This window comes from Cupressus sempervirens, chromosome 1 (genome assembly GCF_028749045.1).
Source record: "Cupressus sempervirens isolate cs-2001-9-10 chromosome 1, ASM2874904v1, whole genome shotgun sequence".
Taxonomy (NCBI): Eukaryota; Viridiplantae; Streptophyta; class Pinopsida; order Cupressales; family Cupressaceae; genus Cupressus; species Cupressus sempervirens.
This window is the reverse complement of record NC_143118.1, coordinates 700,142,270-700,165,032: the sequence shown is the minus strand read 5'-3', so window position 1 is coordinate 700,165,032 and position 22,763 is coordinate 700,142,270. Positions and strand designations below refer to the sequence as shown.

Here is a 22,763-nt window from a genome sequence, read left to right as displayed (position 1 = left end):
CTTATTGGCTTCCCTGGCAGAAACAACAGTCAGATTAATAAGAAATGTTTTGTTTTTAAAATATATTCAGAATATTGAACACGTCGATTCTTTTCTTTTTTTCCACTTATTTTGTTTTCAACTGGGAGCTAAATTATAGATGCCGCTACCACAATCTTTGTCATTTTAACTCAAAGATCTGTTATAATGCCTTGTATCAGACACTCTGCCAATCTAATAACTAAGCTTCCAAAAAGATATCAAGTTCACAAGCTGTAGATATTCCAATGATTAGGATATCATTACGGCATTCCCTCCCAGAAACTGCATATCCCTGAATTGTCAAATTTTAAAATTCAAGAATAATATACTGAGTTTTGGGAAAAAAATGAATCGGACATTCCCACAAAACTTCAACCAGCAAGGTAGGACATATTTGATCATATTACAATTTAGCTTTCCAAGACCTAGTTGCGCAAGATAACATCAGTGCATGCTGATGGACCTTTCAAGGTCAGAGTCAAGGGTTAACTAGCTAATTTCTTCTAATCTTCAATTGTCAATTAAGGTTAACTGCCTTGAACAGAAGCCAGGAAAATCCAAGCATACAAGCTGGTGCCAAGTAAACCTAAAATCAGTATGCAAAGTTGCATGCAAACAAGATAGAAAGCTAAACATGCTCATTCAAGCCAAGGGAATTTAAATCAAATAACCAAGAGTAACCAATGAGATCCCCAATCGCCCTTATAATTTTAGTTCCTGGGTCTTTGTGTTTCATCCTCCATCTCCAGTGCATCTTCAAAGCGTTCGTCATCAATTCGGAGCTGAAAAACCCAGAAACACATGGAAAAAGCATTTAGAATAGCTTATCTGTAACTAGAAATGATAATACTACTGGCACTGTTTCTAGTCTTAATATAATAAATAGAATTCAATAACATTTTAAAAATCAGATTCCTAAAAATTCAGACAAACCTCTAAAATATTCTCAGGTAAGTTATGTACGAAACCATTAGAATAACCAATTGGATTGGCCATGTCCCCTTCATCATATTCAAAATCCTCACCAGCTTGTACTGGAATGCCATTTTTTTTGTTAAGAATTTAGAGGACAATTGCTCATACAAGAACATTAGAAACTGATTTCACTCAGAGGCATACAAGCAGGGCTCACCAGCAAGTAGACCAGAAGTAGCCATGTCTTCAGCACTGAAAATCCAATCACCTTCCCCTTTGACCTCTGAAGATTCAAAGAGAAAAGATAATCTTAGTTAATCCAGTCTTCAGAATTTAGAGGACAATTGCTCATACAAGAACATTAGAAACTGATTTCACTCAGAGGCATGCAAGCAGGGCTCACCAGCAAGTAGACCAGAATTAGCCATGTCTTCAGCACTGAAAATCCAATCACCTTCCCCTTCGACCTCTGAAGATTCAAAGAGAAAAGATAATCTTAGTTAATCCAGTCTTCAGAATTTAGAGGACAATTGCTCATACAAGAACATTAGAAACTGATTTCACTCAGAGGCATACAAGCAGGGCTCACCAGCAAGTAGACCAGAATTAGCCATGTCTTCAGCACTGAAAATCCAATCACCTTCCCCTTCGACCTCTGAAGAGTCAAAGAGAAAAGATAATCTTAGTTAATCCAGTCTTCAGCAACAAGAAACAACGTATGTAAATCCAATGCAAGCACAACAAACCTCCATCTGGTTCTGGGTTTAATTCTGCACAGGCACACAACACCTTAAACAGATCGTCCACTAGTATACAATTATCTCGGTCAAGGAGTCCAGTTCGACAAGAAATGTAGTTTACAAATTAAAAGAATCTTCAACCTTAGAAACAAGTTGACAACTTCAAAGGAAAAATCTTCAGAGAGCTAGACCGCATGTTTTGCCATCAGCACTTATTTAAGCAATAGATAATAAATCCTCAAAATAAATTCATTTACTACTCTGATGAAAAAAATAGCAAAAAGCTGGGGTAAAAACAAGGTGGAAGTTATGAAAATAAAATATTTACACAATGATTTTATAATGGGAATGCAATCAAACCACAAAAATAATTCAAGGATTTGTGGATCCTGATGATTATAGACTGACATAATGACATTCTTGAAGCACGTCCACTGTATGAAATTTAAATAAGTCGCACAAATTAGAAAGTATAAGGCAATATACTTGTGAAGTAAAGCAGAAAAATGATGAAACTTCTATGTAACAGTTCCAGTTCAACTTTGAAATGCAAGAAGTTCCAAAATAAATTAAAACCATTGGTTTTACCATAGTCAGAAAACTTTCCATAGAAACCAGAATAATCTGGTCTGGTAAATCCTGGTCAACTTCAAGAACATGAGTTCTGTTTCATTCATAGATAAAGCGTTTCTATTTCTTGGTTGTAATCAGTGTTCCAAGGGACGCATCCCCCCTGCACCCTCCCCCCACCACAATGCACCCTCTGCCATTTCAGGGACATTTCCTCTGATAGAGAACATCTCAGAGATGTTTCATGCCAGGAGATGCAGCAGCATCCTCAAGACTCCCAGACGTCCCTTGACCTTGGAAGGAACTTGCTGTTACAAAGTAATTGGTAAAATACTTGCTTGTAATTAACAATGATCAATTGATTAATATATACAAATGAATAAACAATGTTTCCTTAGGAAACGATCGTAAAGAATAGAAACATTCTATTCTAGCAATCAGTTAACTAACAACTAACTAAATATTAGACACATTCTAACATTTACAATAGATTACAAATAGATAACCATTAGATAATAATAGATATTAATAGAGGCTATCGATTATCGTAATACCCTCCCTTAATGGTTAATCTATCCACAACACCAAGTTGTCCTCTGAATTTGACAAACTTTTTAGGGCCAAGAGGCTTGGTGAGAATGTTTGCAGTCTGATCTGCTGTAAGAACATACTGCAAGTCTATTGTCTCATCTTCAACCAGCTATCGTATGTAGTGGCAGTGAACATCCACATGCTTGGTTCATTCATGGAAGACTGGATTTCGTGCTAATTTGATAACGCCTTCATTATCAACAAACAAAGTGTCAGTCCTTCTGGTGACGTATGCATATCCCCAAGCATTTGACGAAGCCAAAAAGCTTCACAACTTACCTTAATTGTCCCTCTTATTCAGCCTATGTAGGGGACAAAGAAACTACCTCCTGCTTTTTACGGGTCCATGTGATGGCACTGGATCCCAAACTGAACACATATCTAGAAGTTGACTTTTTCTCGTCAACGAAACCTTCCCAATTTGAATTTGTGAACCCACTGAGTCTAGAATTAGAACTCCAAGAGTAAAGAAGTCCATAATTTGAAGTGCCCTTCACATAACAAAGCACACACTTTGCTACCATCCAGATCAACCTTAGGAGCTGTCATAAAACATGACATAGCTGACTGTGAAGTTGGTATCAGGTCTAGTAGCAAAGAGGTGAATGAGACTGCCTACTAGTTACATGCATGCAGCATCATCAACTAGAGGAGAATCAGACTTAGTTGATTACTTCAAACCTTTCTCCATGGATGTAGATGCAAGCTTGCAATCCTATATACGAAATTTGTCTAATAGATCCCTGGCATATTTGGACTGAAAAAATGAATATACCAGAAGGTTATTGCCAAACCTCTACAGCTAGGTAATAATGCATGAGCTCGAGATCAGTCATATCAAAAGACTAGCATAAACTCTATTTAGTGCCCTAAATCAAAGATGTTGAACTGTCAGTGATGATCAAATCAACCTAATAAATGACCAGAAGGATGGTCTCATTGTCAATAGTCTTGATGTACAAATTTGAGTCTGAAGAACTCCTCTAGAAGCTATGATTAGTGAGGTGTTTATCAATTTTCATGTGTCATACCCTAGGGGCCTGCTTCAAGCCATAGAGAGCTTTCACTAACCTAAGAACCAGATGTTCTTTACCAACAACCTTAAAACCAGGAGTACATCATGTACACCTCTTCTTGTGGGTTACCATTCAGGAAACCACTCTTGATGTCCATCTGATGGACCTTCCAACCGAACTAAGCTGTAATGGTTAGGACTAATCAAATAGTGCTCATCTTTGTTGTAGGAGCAAAGGTCTCCTCATAATCAATGCCCTGATGTTGCAAAAAGCCCTTTGCAACTAAATGAAAAGCTTGGATAGTTGTTGTGGCTAGTCTTGTTTTCAATCCCTCAAAGGCTTCATCCTACTCTGTTTCTCATTTGAAGGTTCTCCTCTGCAGGTTAGTTTGTCGAGCGAGTATGATATTTTGGCAAAGTTTTTAATAAACCTTTGATAGTATCCTATGTGTCCCAAGAATGATTTTACCTCACTCACATCTGTGAAAGGTGGCATTTCCAAGATTACTCGGACTTTGTCAGGATCCGTCTTTAATCCTTCTTTGCATATGATGTCTCCCAATAGTTTCATTTGCGGTACCATAAATCTGCACTTCTTTGAGTTTAGTGCTAGTCGTGCTCGTCTACATCTTTCCATGCATTCCCTGAGTGCAGTTAGATGCTTGTCCTCCACACTAAAAACTGACCAATCGTCCAAGAATGCTTTGAAGTTTCCAACTGACATCTTCTCGATGATGTGCAATATAATTCTTTGAAACATTGTCGAGGCGTTGCTTAGACCGAACGACATTCTGTTGTAGGCGTATACCCCATCTAATATGAAAGTCGTTTGAGGCTATCTTCTTCCACAATAGATATCTGGTTATCTCCAAAAAATCCATCCATGAATGAATAAATTTCATGCCCCACCACTTCTTCCAAAATACTGTCAGTGAACGGTATCAGGAACGGGTCCTTAATCATTACTGCACTCAAGCATTGAAAGTCTACACATATCCTTATTTGAGTGGTATCTTTTTTCAGAGATATCACAATTGGGGATACCAGTACTCGTCTATACCCTAAAAATAATGTCTGCTTCAAGCATCCTTATAATCTCATCGATAACCCGTGCAACATAGTTTTTGTTCATCCGATATGGTCATTTCCGTACAGGTACTGCTCCTATTAATGGGATGCAGTGGACGCATAATTCTGGCAGTACCCCTTTCAGGTCTTTATACGTCCACGCAAAAACATCCTTATATTCCCATAAATATTTTAAACGTTGTTGCTTTCAAAACTAGATTCCAATCATCTCCCACAAATATATTTTTTGGGTTAGCCTCGTCCCCTAAGTTCATCGTCTTCACTATGGGTTCTTCGTATTTAATAGGCTTTTCCTCACTAAATGTATGTACAGGTGTTTTGTCTATCTACGCCTCTCCTTCCTCTCCTTTATTTTCATCCTCGAACCCTGACATGTGGCAACTCGGAAAGACCTCATAGTCCTCCATTTGCCAATGGAGTAGGTAATCCACCGAATCCAGGTCATCATTGTTGGACCCTCCTTCCAATCTCAGGATTCTTTCTTCCCTTCATCGTCTTCTTCACCTTCAGAATCTAACGATGTTGCCTCCTCTCCTACCATCTGTTTATGTAGGTCAATTACAAATCTAAAACCTCCTCCTTCCATGGACAAGGTGTTCTTTTTCCAATCGTGTTTTACTTCTACCTGTACTAGCCAGCCCCTTCCGAGGATGGCATCGTCCAGATCGTTACAGGTTGCGCCATCAGAGTCCGTAGGGATTTAATTCCCTGTTGATCAGTGGTGAGAAGTTGGAATGTAGGTGGCCATAATGTAGGTTGCCCCAACTTCTTACAGGTTTCTTCCGGTAGTACATTCACTCCTAACCCTCCATCTACAATGGTGTCTGTGAGGATGGTTCCAAGAATACCCATCTCTACTACTACAGGGTATCTTCCTGTGGTGAGCACAAGTAGCATTGGGTCTGCCACGGTCGTTCCGCTTCCACCTTGTGTGTCTTTTCTTGGCTCTTTCATCGCCTTCAAGGATGGTGTCATGTTTAGGATTTTCGTTCGTAACTAAGGCATTGCAAGAAGGTCATTTAGCTTCATGGGAACCTCAGCTTGCATTACCTGTCGTATGATATTTAGTTCTGCCTCGTTCCTCCTTGAGGTGCCAGCAGTGTCCTTTGTTTGCAATTTTTTAGCCTCCATTTCTTTTTCTAATTTTGCTCGTGCTTGCTGCAACCTTTTCTTTTCCTCTTCCAAATCTGGATACATTGTCTTCTTCGCTTGCACACGACTGATGGCTAATGTCTCCTCATCACATGTTTCTATACTTAACAAGTTCACCTCGGGTTTAGGGCATTTTGAAGCCTCGTGGTCTTCAGGACCACACCATTTGCACAACAACTGTGGTGTTCCCTTCGTAGTACGGTCTCTACCTAAGTGGCCCCAAAAGTTACACGCACAGTATTGTATCATTGGTTGTCCACTCAGATCGTATTATATCTGGCTCTGTCCCCCATTATTGTTGTTGTTATTATTGTTATCACCTTGTTTGTGTCGATTGTTGCTTCGGTACCCTCCTGAGGTTGCCGCATCATTGTTCGTATTTTTCTTGCTCCCGAGGTGGACACTTCTTGCGTTAGTAATACTTGTTGTTTTCCCTTCCTTTTCATATTGAACAAGCATTCCTTGGTGGAATGTCCCGCAATTTGGCAAATATCACAGCATTGGTTCTTAGGGCAAGAGCCCTTTATGTAGCCCTCCTCTTTGCAATCCGTACACCATAGTTTCCCTTCTCTCGCTTGGCCAGGATTATTTTTCATGTTTTTGAACTCTTTCATCATACATAACATGTCCTTCTATAGTGTCCAGACTTCGAACCTTTTTACTTGATTCCTCGTCGTTACTGCTTCTGGAGGATGAATCTTCTAAATCCGACGACCTCTTTCTTCTTTTTGCTAGTTTTTTGTTCACTCTCCAAGTCCATTGCACAGTTATATGCATCGATGTATGATGCTGGAGGTAACAATTTTCATCTTTTTCCTCAAAATTGGTTGTAACCCTTCGACAAACCACTTTTTCTTCAACCCGTCCGCTAGTTGGCTTTCTATTTTTCCTACCAGCTCTTTCAACCTCCTCGTGCATACGCAAATTGTTTTATTCTTTCCCTGCTTGGTATTGTAGATTTCCTCTACTATCTCATTATCATCCCTCAGTAGTTGAAACTCTGCTTTAAACTCTTTCTTGACGTCTAGCTATGAAGTTAACTTCTACGGATCAATGTCCGAAAACCAATCAATTGCTATACCCCGTAGGGTAGCTAGAAACTGTCAGACCCAGTCATCTTTGTCGGTTATGCCAATTGCAATCCAAATTGTTTCACATGTTATACAATGCCGAACTGGATCAATTGTTCCATCGCCATTAAATTTTGGTAGTTTTTCCTTTGGTCCTGTCATTGTTAATGTCTTTGGTATTTGTGGTACTTGTTGCGCACCCGCGCTGTTTTGAGTACTCGCGTTGTTTTTGAGTACCCGCATTTTTCTGAGTACCTGACCCCCTGTTACTTCGAACAACCACGTTACTTTGGACAACCGCGTTACTCTATAGTGTGAAGAGATCTTCTTCAAGCGAAGTTGTTCGATTCTCTACTTGTATCCATTCGTCAAGTGTATCAAGAACGAAGAGTTCACCCCATGCTTGTGCTCCTTCAGCACCTCGAGCCGTGCAGGTTCTTTCTCTTTCATTCGGATTCTCTACCCTTGGCATATACAAGTTTAGGAACTCCTCCCTTGTCTCTTCTACCAAATTATATTTTTGTCGCGTTTCCTCAAGCAAGTCCTCGGCACTCCTCGGTCTGCTAGGTGAATGCACTCCGTCAGTCAGTGCTCCTTCATCCCCTTGGTGCCCATTGGTGAGTTGTTGAAACTTTTTCCTTTGCTCCGCCTGTTGTGTTGGAATTAATGCTTCCCGTGCTATGTGTATATCATCCTTGTCTTTTATTTTTTTCCTATCTTTATTGAGCAAATTGGTATTAATCTTCATAATACCTCTTTTGTACCAGGTTCGATTGGCAACAGCGTCAAATGTTTACCATATAGGGTAAATGGATATTTATCCCATTAATAGACTAGAATGTAACACTGAACAGATACTTTATTTATATAAGCAGATATGCAATTTCAATTACAATGATGATTCATAAATCCATTCATACATTGTACATATAGTTCCCAAAGGAGTGACTCAACCGTCATACAACATTTCGGGTACTAACTCATCCCATCGGCTATAATATAGTTTTTACTGACAACACTAATCGTACCACATATAAAGATGTTTTTTATGATGACAAAATTGAATTAAAATTGTTCTATTATTTCTATACCATGTACTGAAATATTAGGGGTAATTAGAGCTTTTATTGTCTTTAGGGTAAGATCCATTTAAGACATTCCAACAAAATCTTTCCACTTATAACTTAATGTTCAAAGTTCGTTGCAATTATTGCAGTGTGTTTACTTAATGCAGGTATACATCTTTTACAACTAAGTTTTCAACTACTATATGTAATCAAGCAACCCCCCAGCCAGCCAGCTGTCAATCTCTTGTAACCCAGCAAGTAATCATGAGTTTACTTGCCGGTAACCCATGAATAAACTTGCCAAAATTTGCCATTAAAGTCATCAAAAATGCCAGTTAACTCACCATAAATCACCCACACACTGGAAAAGATGAAAACATAGGTCAATATTGGGTAAAATTATAAAATATGATCAAATATGGCAAAAAAATATAGTAAAAGCCTAAATGCGAACAAAATGAGGGTAAAACATGATTTCAAGGGCAATGGTTGTTTATAAAACCCTACATTCGACACCGTTATTACAGATATTTTTGCAGCGATTTTTCTAGGTGTGGTCAATTTTTAAGTTGCCAAGGTATTGATCAAATTAACTTGCACGTGCAACCCCAACTTCTGGCCATATATGGTAAATGGGGGGATGCTTCACACAAAGAAACATTAATCTTTTAAATGCATATAAAACAAAAATCAGCAACTGATGGATCATGTACTTCTTAGCTGGCACAATAATTCTAAGATATTACATATGAATGAGCATTTAATTATAATATATGATAAGATCATGAAAAATGTATTTTATATTCAGTCAAAAGTAGAATATATTCCAAGGAAAATATTCTCCTACATTCTACTCTACAGTGCACATAGAAGTTGCAAATCAATGACCTTTAAGCAAAGGACAACAAGATTCAAAGACCATTTTTTGGTAATAAACAAATTATGGAAGTTTAAGGATACACGTATTTGAATCAGAAGGCACAAGACTTATCTCAGTAACCTGTGACAAATCCAGGTCCTCATCATTTGTTGAGTTTTCATCTTCTAACTCCTCATAGCCATAACCATCTGTTTCTGTGTTTTCAATCTAGAAAAAATAGTCAATGGTGTTTGTTAGACCTGAAAAACAATATAAGCGACAGTGCTGATGAAATACATGGTTAGCATAATAAAATAAGCAGAATTAAGAATAATTCACAGTTTACTTAGCAGTTGTGTGTGCCTGAGTGTGTTGTGCATTTTACATGTGTGTGTGTGTGTGTGTGTGCGTGCGTGCGTGTGTGTGTGTTTGAGAGAGAGAGAGAGAGAGAGAGAGTTTTCCCAGAGAGTTTGTATCTTATAAGACTCTGTAACATTATTGCAGATAATCATAGGTGTAGTCCTAATAAATCTAAAAAAAATTATTTTTTTAATGCTATTACTCTGCTGAAGGGGAAGCTCAACAGTCATCTTAGAAGAATAATGGAACAGTCATTTGGAGATCAATAAATGTCTGTGTATGTGAATCAGTGGACAATATTGAGTTCGAATTAATACAATTCTCAAATTGATTTTGCAGTCCAAATTCCTAGCCTGACATTACTATCAATGCATATGTGCTATTTTTTAATCAGTACTAAGCAAGTCTTCTACAGTCTGAAGCTACCGCAGAAAAATTTAGCTTGCTTTTATTTGCTCTCCCTAGTTTCTGCACAACCCTATTCACCCATTCATGGTTCTACACCCTACACTCCATGATGCTGTTTTCAATCTACGCCACACTGCCTGTCCATTGAGCCCTTTTCGAACATATTGTAGCTCAAGTATAGGGTCCAAATGAGCAGACGTGAACTATATCAAACAAGGGTTCACAACAAAATTCAGACACCCTGTTAGCTTATGCTGCTGAAGTCAATATGACTGTTTCCAAAGTCCAAGATCAAAAAATTCAATTAGGAGTTTTAGTTTTTTGTTTTGTTAGCTTCTGTGAGATTTCTTTTATGTAGTAAAGGGTTGTTTTATTTTACAACAATAGTCGAACTATTTGTTATGTCTATAAATAAAGATGTATATTGATAAGGTTGTCAAGTATTTACTTCTTTATTATTGATTGGATTTGTTTTGTCCAAAAAAATGGATAATTTTATTTAATTACCAGGGGCATCCTTCTAGGAGGTTATTTTTTAAATGGCATTAACTTTATTTTACCCATTTTGGACTATCCTTGGGGGATTTTGAACATTACAAATAGCTTTTATTTTATTCTTTGCCGCACAAAATCAAAACAAACAAATTTGCAATCCTTGAAACAAATCACATCGTTTGTTATTAGCAATGCCTCTGGTAAATATGAGCAATGTCATCGCAGTTGATTATCGCATCCAACACCTAATATAGCTGTAACAACACTGTTTGCGAGAACATCCATATAAATTGTTTGAAACAAATAAGATCAAGTGCAGATCATTACAAAGTGTGTAGGAAGCTTCTACCTACATCTATAGTATGACCCCATACTAATTTGTCATTGACAACAGAGTTCTTTTATGTACTCTGCCTGACACTGTGCTCCCACATGCCTTAAAAGAATAGTTTCACAGTTCACTTACTAACTGGTATATCAAAAGAACTCACTGGCTGGTATATATCCCATGTACCAATAAATATATAAAATGGGTGGGTATATGCTATGTATAGATCTTTCACATATCAGTCTGGCCGGTATATAGAAAGGCAACCTGTTGAAATGATAATCACGAAAATTAAAAAAAAAACAATTATCTTTAATGAATTGTGGGATGGTATTTATGATGGAGAAGTCGAGCTACAGTCATTACCAAAATTATAATCTAAAAGCATAGGGACGGAGGGCATTGACCTTGCTAAGAGTCTCAGTTGATGGAGAAGTTTTCAAACATATTGCAACTTGCCAAGGTTCTCAACTGGCGAACTTTGCAAGTACTCTGCAAGTTTTGAACTATACATATTATAAATGTAATTCCATTCATAAAAGTACTTCTTTTCACCTCCAACCTACTGGGAGTTCTTGCAAGCAAGCAAAAAATTAAAATCCTTCACCTTCAAACACTGATTGAGGATAAAGTTGGAGGGGGAAAATGCTTTAAAAGAATGACTAAAATACTGGACAAAACAATTCTCTTGCTCCAAAAAGGCAAATCTTCATATTAGAGCTCTTCTAGAAGTGATAGAGTAAAAGAGGCAAAGGAAGAGACCAGAGAGAGAATAAAGGAAGAAGAGGTAGAAATGGCAGAAGCAATGGAAAACACTATGAAACAACATTAAGATTATGAAATAAAACAGAAGACACAAACATGGGGAAGCATCAAGCTTCAGGTTCAGCTCAATTTGCATGGTATTACTATAAGCATGATAAGTGTAGTCTCTCTACATTACATGACTCCAGTTGTGCCTCAATGAAGCCAACCTAGAGTAATGCTTGGGTCTTAGATGATAGAAAATTGATGCTGTCCAGAGATTTAAGCCTTAGAACTATTTCAAATACATTAAAGCAGACATGTGTATAGAGTGGAAATATTTTAGAGAGTATCCAGACACAAAAGATGTCCAAACCACGTCAAGGCAAGAAAATCATGCTGCTTCCTCATTCATGTAATCTCAGGACCACCTACAGTTCATCCAAGATTTCAAAGACCCAATTTATAGGAAGCCAGATGTCTTAGATGTTGCTGTGACTCAGTATGAGGGGATTTCGGCTTCTTAAAATGCCAACTAGAGTTCTCTTTGTCTTCCACAAACCATGCTGGAGAAACTGCGATTCATACCATGACTTCGTCTTTCGTATGATCAAATAGATAAGACACACAACTCTGCACTCTTTCATTCAGTGAAACTGATTCATTTAACTGTTTGGCAATTCCAGAAAATGGCAGCACAATTTTACTTCAATGAGGTGTCTAAACTCTCTTTTAATTCATTAAGAATTGCATCCAAACAAAAATCCTACAAACATCTGGAACTGGTAGGTAGACTTGAATAAGATATTAAAAATTAAATCAGTCACCAGTGACATCTTTCCATACAATGTATTATTCGCCTGCAAAAATTCCTCTCATTGGCAAACCTTTCAAATCCAGAATAATTATCATTCTTAGAGTTTTAAGCTCAATTTTGAATCCTACGTTGATGCACCTCCAACTTGCCCAAGAAGAAATCACATCTCTGAAGCCAAATATCCTTAGGATATCGGAATTGAACAAGAGTCCAGATGTCACAATTAGAATGAAAAATGACCAAAGATGCTTTATTGATTTTTCCCTTTCACAACTTTTTTTATATCCTCCCTGCAGACTTTTGGCAACTTCTATTTTCAAATTGCATAAAGTGACCCTTTTAATTTTTAATTCTCTTTAAATCCCTGGAAAGTTACATGTCTGAATTTTTGATCATCTGCACTTTCATATAAAGTTTTGGAAAGGAATGGCAAACCCTGTCTTTTGTACACAATATGCATTTCTAAGTTAAAATAAGACAAACGATAATGTGGTTTGTGATTACTTGAGTAATTGATGTGCTTAGACAATCACCATGCTATCGATTCTCTATGTACAACACAATCATGATGCAATTTATGAGACCTATATGATCACTAATGAATGGCACAGTATCACACTGAATACATTAAGGACTGGTGATGTGATGGTCGGCTGAGCCCATCCATCATCACGTAATCATCGATCATGTTTGCATTTCAATAAATTGCATCTATTCACTGCATTAACATACATTACACTGCACTAAATTCGATATACATCCCTTTGGCATCATTCATAATCACATATCCAGCTTAATTACATGTCATCATATTCCATAATCCATTTTCCATTCATCAATATCTCAAGTCTGCATTATTTCACAACTGTATTTGCAATACATCCCTTGCATCATTCCATATTCTCATAAATGCAGTTATCACACTATGAATCGATTATTATATTAATCGGCTAAATATGAACCAATTACTATAATAATCAATTAAAGTTAGAAACCAATTGTTATATTAATGGAATAAAGACCATAGTTCTGAAAATCGCCCAAAAATTGCCTGAATCACGTGAATCGCGATACGATTCAACCCAGCCGAGTTTTTGTGAATTGTGAATCGTAATCGGCAATTTTTTGGCAAAAATCGCCTAAATCACTGATTTAGGCGATTCATGCCAAAAATCGCCTGAATCTCCCTCGTGAATCGGCTGCGGCAGCCCATAAAGTTGCATTCAATTTTTTTTTAAAAATAAATATTTTTATTGTTTTCTTTTTAGCCTTTCCTCTTTGTTTTAACCCTAAAGGGCCTTCTAATTGTTAAGCATGAGTAGAAGAGAGGAAAAGTGAGAGAGAAGATGAGAAAAGAAAAACCACAGGTTTCCAACCAGCAAGAAGGAAGAGCACCAAAGAGATCAGAAGTCTATCTAGGGAGGCCATAAATTGCATTCGGAGCATTAAGGAGTCAATATCTTCATACGTTTCAAACTTTCATGGATCTTCATCTTAGATTCTTACATACATTTATGATTTGATGTCTTATAGATCTTCATCTTACATACATTCTATGATTTGAATCATTATGATCATTTGATTTCTATTTACTTCAGCGAGCCTACAATTTACATTTTACATAACATAGTTACATATGTGATGGATTTTATGTTCCATGTTTATGTATGTTGAGTTTTAACTTCTATTTGATGATGTTATAGTGTGTTTAAGTTATATTCAATAAAGGGTGCATGAAATAAATTTTAAATTGTTAAAATCTCTAAATTTAAAGGGTTTTTTCAAATTTGCTGATTCATGGGCGATTCATGGCCAATTCACGATTCTTTTCGGCCTTGCCGATTCCGATCCGATTCTGATTCTCGTTACTTTGATAAAGACAATGTAAAAATCTGGTGAGAATTATTTATAATGATTGGTTAAGTTATTAACCAAACCGATTATAAATTGGTTGAAGAAGATGACTGTTCACCAAATCCTTTTATTCGTGGATCGTGAGTATAATATGAAGTTCGACTCATTCTCTCAAGCATCATCAAAGACATTTGTTATTTATTCATCCTTCATGGATCTGCTCTATTTAGGGAAACAGCCTTGTGCATTGTGGTGCAAGCACATATCGGCAAATCAGAGACCACATTTCAAGATTGCAGATATTAAAGAATCCATATCAGATACAGTGTTCATTCATGATAGCACATTAAAACCATAAGAACATCAGACACAGCACCAAGTTTATCGCTTTCAAAGTGATTGATACTTGATATTGCACGTATCTAACTTCATATTAGAAACAGCTATTGTGTTACTCTAAGCAGCAGAATATTCTATTGCAGATATTACAAGAAAAATCAGACGTAGCACTTGATATTCTTGGTAATATTGTCTCATCAGTTGTTGCAAAGGTAAACATATTGATCAAGCATTGCAGTTGTTGGAAGACAAGGAACATCAAATTTCATAATCAAAATCAGTATCAAATAGAGCAGATCATTATTAGTATTAAACAAACATTTATATAAGCATATTCCGTGACAGTATTATCAGACATTGCCATATTGCACACATTTATATCAGAAGTTAAATTAATTTTGATCTATCTTCCATTGCTTAAATAATATCTGGTTGACATAGTAAGAAAGGAAATAGAGGTCAGCGTCTTGGTTTTCCCCAAAGAACTAAAAAGTGGGACATTGCACTTACACACATGGTTGTCTTTTAAATAAAATAACTAAAGAAAAATTAATCAAAAATTAATAATGTAAGAAAATTTTAGTAATTAAAATATTCCCTCTCCAAGCCTCTGAATTAGCCTATGAGAATGAAATAGGCTAAGAGATCCTTCCTGAACATCTATGTCGAAGAAGGGGACAACACAAAAAATAAGTGGAGGGTTCATCAAATGAACGGGAAGACTTTATATTCCTAAAAGTAAATGGCAACCTCAAAGAAACAATAGATATTACTAAACTGAAAGGATTTGCATTTAAAGGCCAGGAACAAAGAGTTTAGCTTATATAATCTCAGATACCGATTCGTCTCTCAGTGGCCTGGCTTCCGCATCCGATGTGGACAGATGCGTGGAGTGCCCGAATGAGCTGCGGGTGCTGGCCGGAAGCCATCCGGATGCCTACAGATGGCTTCCAGCCAGCACCCGCAAGGCATCCGGGTGCATCCGTGGGCCCAGCATCGGCTAAGCCCTAAAAAGCAATAAAATATCATTTATTTTAACTTAAACTTCCATAACAACATGTGATGAAAAGCATTTTTAAAGTGTTTTTTCACAATAAAACCCTAAAACGACCCTAGAAGTCAACATAGAAGCATTCACAAGAGTCATTTTAGAATTTAGTTTGCACCTACAGCCACTCCTTCATTGTGAAGCTAAGTTCAGCATTTTCGAAGAGGATCGATCGAAGAGGGAGAGATAGCTTTCTCAAAGAAGTTTAAACCATTCAAGGTAAGTGATCAATCCTTTTCTTGAGTATTTTGATGAATTTTTTTGAGTTTTTGATGATTTTTTTCAAGTTCTTGAAGATTTTTTTAAAGATTTTTTTCATTTTTTTTTTTTGAAAGATATGTAGAAGCAACTTTGGGTATCTATTTTAGTAGTTTTTCTCACTTCTTTCCACTTGTATGCATGATCATTGATGTTCATAGTTGTTAAGAACTAATTAAAATTTATTTATTTTCTTATAAAATAGGTTGCAAAAAACTAGGCAAGAATGGATACCGATGGTAGTGCTAGTCAAAGTTCAGTGGGGGGCCAAGGAGGGGAAGGGACTGATAATTTCAAAATTGATGTAGGCTCTCCTTTGTGGAGACATACAACACAGATATCACAGGTTTCAGGAGGTGGCTCATACTATTGGAAGTGCAATTATTGTCAAAGTAACAAAGGAAAACCTTTCAATAGCTCATATTCCCGAGTGAAGCTTCATTTTATGGGCCCTGCTGGCAAAGGATTTGGAATGTGCAAAGGCAAAAATGGTACTGGGATGACTAGCGCGGAAATACTTTCATTTGTAAGAGAACAAGAAGCTGTTGATGCATTGATCAATAGATCAAAAAAAAGCTAGTATCAAGGTCCTTCCTCAAAGAGCAAGCCACAGACACCCACTGAACCAATTGCATCCTCCCAACACCCATTCTTGCAGGTACCTGCCAGGAGAGGATGAGGAAGAAGTGGAAATTTCAACCCACAAAAGAGGCCCATTGGACACCGCATTTAAAATGGAGGCAAGAGACCGCGCTGATGAAGCTATTGCACATTGCCTCTATGCGAATGGGCTTTCTTTCAACTTGGTGAGATCACCATATTGGAAGGAAATGGTGGCAGCAATCAAAGAATCACCAGCTGACTACACAAGCCCAGGCTATGAAAAGGTGCGTACAACTTTATTGCAACAAGAGAGGGCACATATAGAGAGAGACCTTCAACCAATTAAAAAATCTTAGAAAACTTCAAGTCTAACTATTGTGTCAGATGGTTGGAAGGATACAAAAAACCGGCCACTAATTAATGTGATTGCAATTTCCCCCAAAGGGGCAATGTTTTTTAAGGCCATTGATTGTGAGGGGCAAGTGAAGGATTCAAAATTCATTTCTAGAATTCTCATTGAGGCCATCGAGATGGTGGGTAGTGAGAATGTGGTACAGGTGGTCACTAACAATGCCAAAAATTGCAGGGGTGCGGTTGCTTTAGTTGAGAGTCGGTATGACCATTTTTTTGAACTCCACGCACTGTTCACTCCCTTAACTTGATCATGCAGAGGATTGGCACTAAAGTAGATTGGGTGAAGAAAATATATGAAGAGGGGGAGGACATACAAATGTTTGTGACCAACCACCACATGTCACAATCCATTTTTAGAACATACTCCAAATTGGAGTTGCTGAAGGTAAATTAATATTTTTAAATTACTAAGTTTCATGGTTTTGTAATTTAAATAAAAATAAAAATTTATAATTATATTGTCAATTGACATATTGTTAACTTGCTTAGGTTGCTGAGACCCGTTTTGCATCTCATACAAGCATTATGAGACGACTCCTCAAGGTAAAAGATGCATTAAGTCAAATGGTCATCGATCATCAATGGGGTGTATGGAAGATCTCAAATTCAGAAAGAGCACAAAGGATCAGGGATTTGATCTTGAATGAGAGTTGGTGGGCTCGTGTGGCATATGTATTGGATTTCACTGAGCCCATCATGACTATGCTCCGTTTTGCTGATACAGATACACCTTGCTTAGGGGATGTGTATGATGGCATGGACACCATGGTTGAGAAGGTAAAACATTCTATACAAGCACATGAGAGTGACCCCACACAATGTGAAGCCTTATGCAAACAAGTGCAAGCAATTATCAACCATCGCTAGAATAAGATGACTACCCCATTGCACCTCCTTGCATATGCCTTATCTCCTAGGTACTATAGTGAGGAGATAGCTGGCATGTCGGGTAGAGTTGCACCATTGCGGATGAGGAGGTTGCTAAGCGGTGCCACAAAGCCCTTACAAGACTCTTCCCACTGGAAGAAATGCATGAAAAAGTGAGGGAAGAATTTGGGTTGTTTGCTTCAGGGTTAAAGCATTCTCCATTTGCACTAAAGGACCAAAATAGAATGGAAGCTATCACATGGTGGTACATGTATGGTCAAACTTTCAAGCATCTTCAACCTCTTGCAATCAAAGTCCTATCACAAGTAAGTTTTTTATTTTGTTTTCTAAATTTGTTTTAAAATTTTATGTTTACACTTGCATTGTAGAATTTAGTGTTTCACACATTCTATAAAATTAATTTCCTTTTCATTTGTATGTTTTGTGACAACTATATAGGTTGCTAGTTCTTTTGCTGCTGAAAGGAATTGGAGTACATACTCCTTTATCCATTCGATGAAGCGCAACCAGTTAGGCTCCAAGAAAGCTAATAACTTGGTCTTTGTCCACACCAACTTGCATCTTTTGTCACATAAGAATGATCATTACAAGGAAGGGGCAACAAAGCTTTGGGATGTAGCCCCTGAGTGTGCAGATTTGGATGCAACACTTCATGATCTTGTTACAGTTGTAGACGGTGATGATGATAGTGTGGCACGTGGTGCATCTTGCATAAGTGGAACCATGCTTGGTTCAAATGATCTTTTAGCAGTTAGAGATGACAATGAGAATGTGGATTTTCTTGCGAATCCCTATGATTCAGAGTCAGACTCTGATTGATTGAATCTTTAGACTTCAATCATTTACCATGTTTTTAAATTTTATTTTGTTGGAATCTTGAACATGACCTATTTGAACTTATTGTTTAAGAGTCAAGACTAAACGCTAATGTTGGACAAGCACATATTGATATTGATATATGAATATCATATGAATTTTGAAATATCTTGAAATTTTGTTTAAGGGTTCCAGTTAACTGTTAAGTATCATAGATTCATAGTCATATTATGATTTATCAAATGATTTGTTTTTGTATATTTCTTACATTTCTTTGCATATGGTAATATTATAATTTATATGTGTGTGTGTGTGTGTGTGTGTGTATAGATACGTTTCCTCCTGCATCCGCATCCAAAAAAAAAATCCCCACATCCCGTATCCGCTTCCGGAATCTGCATCCGAATCGGTAACTTAGTATATAATATTGAAGAAGCCTCAAGAGCAAAATATGATAAACTCATCAAACACCTCTTGAAAGTGATTCTGAGGTTTCCTGTTATAGTTAAGGGCAATGGTCATTTCTTGCATGTCTATGAGGCAATCAATGCCAACTCCCCCATACACGAAAACAAAATATATGGCAGCTTCAGAGGCAAACCAGCACAGTGATATGGCACAAAGGGATTCTTGAGGATTTTCAAGAGAAACAGTCTTTGTCAACACCACTCCTGTCTGACAATACTTTTGTAATCACAACAGTAAAAACTCTAGTCTTTGACAACCGCACAAAGCATATCAACACCAAATTTCTTTCATTTGGCATCATGTAAAATATGGCAATGTACAACTAAAATATTGTCCATCTGCAATTGGCAACATACTTGGTAGAGCAATTCAAAAAAAATGGAGATATGCTTGGTCGCAACACCATCACTTTTGTAGATGGAGAAGAGTATTAACATTATTGAAAACAAACCTCGGTGTATTGATTAACAAATGTACTGGTAATAAGATTGATAAATACGTCGTCATGCACAATGAATGAATAGATAATTTTGGGTTTGCATCAATACAATTTTCCACTTCATTTTATAATCTAAGTTCCAAGCCTACCATTCATGGAAACCTATGTTGACCAAAAATACATCTGCTCAGTTTAGATGATGGATTGAATACAAAATCTGAAGTAAAATACTAAAAAACCATAATATACCAATTGAGGGTTTTACGGTTGAGATTTGAGGATTGCAAACCACACTTTCTGAAGCATTGGCACTTGTAAAGGCAATAGCATGTGTTTCCAAGGTAGTTTGAGTTGGAGAAGGCATTTTTGAAAAACTAGCTAGCTGTGCTAGTGCAAGATGGCAGCCAATCAGCTTCAACAGCATCATCTGGAGGCTTTCTGAGCATTCTCGAGTCCCTGTTAAGTGGTATTCTTGCGTCAAAGAGCTGTCATTTAGTTTTGAGCAGATTGGAGGGGCCTTCCTATGTTTGATAAGGCTTCTTTGACCTATCACTGCCCTTAGAGGTCTATCCTTTGTCAAGGGGAGACACAATGCATTGCAGTTGATTTCAGGTCTATCCTTTGTCAAGGGGAGCTATCCTTTATCAAAGGGAGACACAATGCATTGCAGTTGATTTCAGGCCTATCCTTTGTCAAGGGGAGACAATGCATTGCAGTTGAAAATTGTTTTGAATATAATTGACCCTGTCTTGATATGACACGATTTGGGTTTGTTTAGGATATATTCCATCTGCATTTCGTTTGTGAAAGGAAATGTGTCTCATTACTGTTTAGGAGTCGAGATTTATGAGAAAAAAGATATTCCCATTAAGGAATATAACCAGATCTCTCTTCATAATAACCAAAACTGCAGGCTCCCAGCAAAGAAAACAATAAAATGAATGTATATATAAATACTATTTTAAATATTCAAAATTCGTACCTGTGCATAGATACAAGGAAGTGGGTATGCCTCAGGATCTCGGGAAACAGCATGTAAAGAAATTGACAGGAAATCAACACTGTAACCATGTTGTTTATTCTCATCGTTCAGCCAAATCAACCTCCTGCCAGAAAAGATGAAAATAAATCATAAGCCCTGGACTTCTGAAATGGCCTAGAATTTCTCTATTTTGAGAATGGAGATATCATCCCAAATAAACTAGAGAATTCCTCTATTTTACCCATGGTTTTAGTAGTATCAACAGGACCATTAACATTTCTCCTGAGATAACATGGCCATAACGAAGGACACTCCGTGTAGATGATTGGAAACATGCTTACCAAACTGTAAGCAGAAAGGACCTGAAAGGAAACTCAAGATCCTATTTCTTTCTTACCATGTTTAATACTTCTACGTGTTATCCTTTTGACGACTCTCCCGCACTTCCTGTACTAAACTTATCAAATTGTTCTGATATAAAGGCAGCCTCCGAGATGGCAGAATATCTCGCCTGGTTTTCCATGGCAAAGTGCCTCTTTATTTCTACTGTACGTGTTGTTTCACAAACAAGTTCAGGGCACCCCAACACGCAAGGACAGCATAATAGTTATCAACTTGCTGAATACAAATCTGGTCACCGTCCAACAATGACGATAATAATTAGCAATATGTCAATGTAATGCGGGGTGCGTCTTACCTCAATAATATACGGTGAAGATTTAAACAAAAAGTTCAAATCTGGATACCACGCTTCATCCATCCCGAAAGGAAAGTATAGTGATAAGTACTACCACCATGCAACTCTATGTGCGGTTTGTCAAATATGTGGTACCTCCGCGGACCGATCCGACTTGACTTGATATTGAGCTATTCTGGATTCATTATAATTTATAACTTATTTAAGGAATTAGGACTAAAGAAGGCTAGCAGTTCAGTTCTAGAGGGACCCAGCAGCCTAGGGAAGGTCCTAGACTCTGAGACTTAGCTGCTCCATGGAAATTTGAAACAAACCAACAAGAAAGATGAAATTATTTCGATTAGTGTACCACAACTGCATTTTGGGGTGGCAAAGCACTACTAACAAGACCAGTGGCAAGCCTTGGATGAGTTTAAAGGAACCTATAGCCCATGGCTACCCAAATTTAACGAAACAATGATATCCTCAAAACATGTTGCTTAAACAAGTAGAATTTATCAAAACAGTAAAACAAACAGAGAACAGGAATAAGGAAAGAATGAACGGTGCGCAAATATTGTTCATACTTGGTGGTGATGTAGAGAGTCCCGGGCTGCTCGGGGTTTCGATTCCCCAGCACAATGGCCACTTGTGACTGGACATGTCTGATTTCTTCACCGTTCTCTGTGTCTAAACGGAGCTGCCCATCTTCCTCCGCTGCGGCAGTTAAACCTCCACCCATTTCTGCAAAAGAAAGGAGTCTTCGCTATCGGAAATCGGACAACTATTCACTTCCGTAGAACAAAGGCGGGGGGAAATTGAGGGATTATGACTTCATAAAATAGAACTAGGTCGATACACCAGATATTAGACGATGAGTTAGATCATGGGACTCTCAGCTACGGTGAATGTAAATATGAAGATCTGAGGAAACGCACTAATGCCAATATCAAGGGGGGTCTATTTACTAGGATACAATAATATTAAATTGAAGATTGCCATCCTGCAGATGCGTATGATAACTATGGTCTTATAACATCAACACTTCTTATAGGTTGAATGCAATAGTTGCCACGATAGCTTCAGAAATTCGGGTGTGGACGGCAGGAATGATCAGACCGAATTTTTCTTTGTTTCTTTTTTCTTTTCTTTTTTCTTCTTTTGTTTTTTTTTTTCATAAAAATATAAATAAATATTGTAAAGCAACTGTCATATGGTTTTCAAAATAATTTTAGAATGCAAACAATTAGTCACTTCAAGTGCATTTTAATTGTAGTTGTTACATAGACAGTGCCGTGCTCGCGTGTTGATTACTTAAATCAAAGTACCAAAATATGTAGTAAGTTTGAGGGATAGTATTAATGGTATAAAACTAGCTTTTATATATATATATATATATATATATATATAGACATTTTCAACTTCTTGATTAATTAAATCAAAGTATGTAGTAAGTTTGAGAGATAGTATTAATGATATAAAACTAGCTTATATATATATATATATATATATATATATATATATAAGCTGAGAGATATCCTTTTCGAGTCACCAATTTTCATAATAGCATAATTTTCATCATCGCATATTTATGTGAGCCTAAGAGATGTGAGGAAATGATTCTACTTTCATTTTCTCTCTGTAATTTTCACGATTTTAATTATATTTAGTTTATTTCTATTTTATTTTTCTGACATGTAAATGAATGTCAATTTTTTTTCAAAATGGAAAATGTTT

The 22,763-nt window shown here is 37.1% G+C and overlaps 1 protein-coding gene across 7 annotated transcripts; it reads right to left on the bottom strand.

Annotated features, from left to right (window-relative positions):
• Nucleotides 1-179: 179 nt before the first annotated feature.
• On the bottom strand, nt 180-22,176 carry LOC149579869 (chloride conductance regulatory protein ICln-like). 7 transcript variants are annotated; one of them, XM_089787445.1, is made up of 9 exons: nt 21,614-22,176; nt 20,351-20,474; nt 9,191-9,317; nt 1,683-1,742; nt 1,526-1,591; nt 1,340-1,405; nt 1,154-1,219; nt 955-1,055; nt 180-803 (listed from the first exon to the last, which is right to left on the bottom strand). In XM_089787445.1, the coding sequence occupies exons 1-9, from the start codon at nt 21,766-21,768 to the stop codon at nt 732-734; spliced, it is 837 nt and encodes a 278-aa protein (XP_089643571.1). In that variant the 5' UTR covers nt 21,769-22,176; the 3' UTR covers nt 180-731. The 7 variants fall into 7 exon arrangements, with proteins under 7 accessions (XP_089643571.1, XP_089643578.1, XP_089643590.1 ...); XM_089787452.1 differs by lacking the exon at nt 1,154-1,219 and having other exon boundaries at nt 21,614-22,147; XM_089787464.1 differs by lacking the exon at nt 1,340-1,405 and having other exon boundaries at nt 21,614-22,147.
• Nucleotides 22,177-22,763: the final 587 nt, after the last annotated feature.

Bases quoted from the DNA above. Each gene is read 5' to 3' on its own strand.
- LOC149579869 (XM_089787445.1), bottom strand. From the start codon at position 21,768: ATGGGTGGAGGTTTAACTGCCGCAGCGGAGGAAGATGGGCAGCTCCGT. The intron at 1,406-1,525 runs GTGAGCCCTGCT...TTGAATCTTCAG, and splicing joins TAATTCTGGTCTACTTGCTG to AGGTCGAAGGGGAAGGTGAT. The intron at 804-954 runs GTTTGTCTGAAT...TGGGTTTTTCAG, and splicing joins TACCTGAGAATATTTTAGAG to CTCCGAATTGATGACGAACG.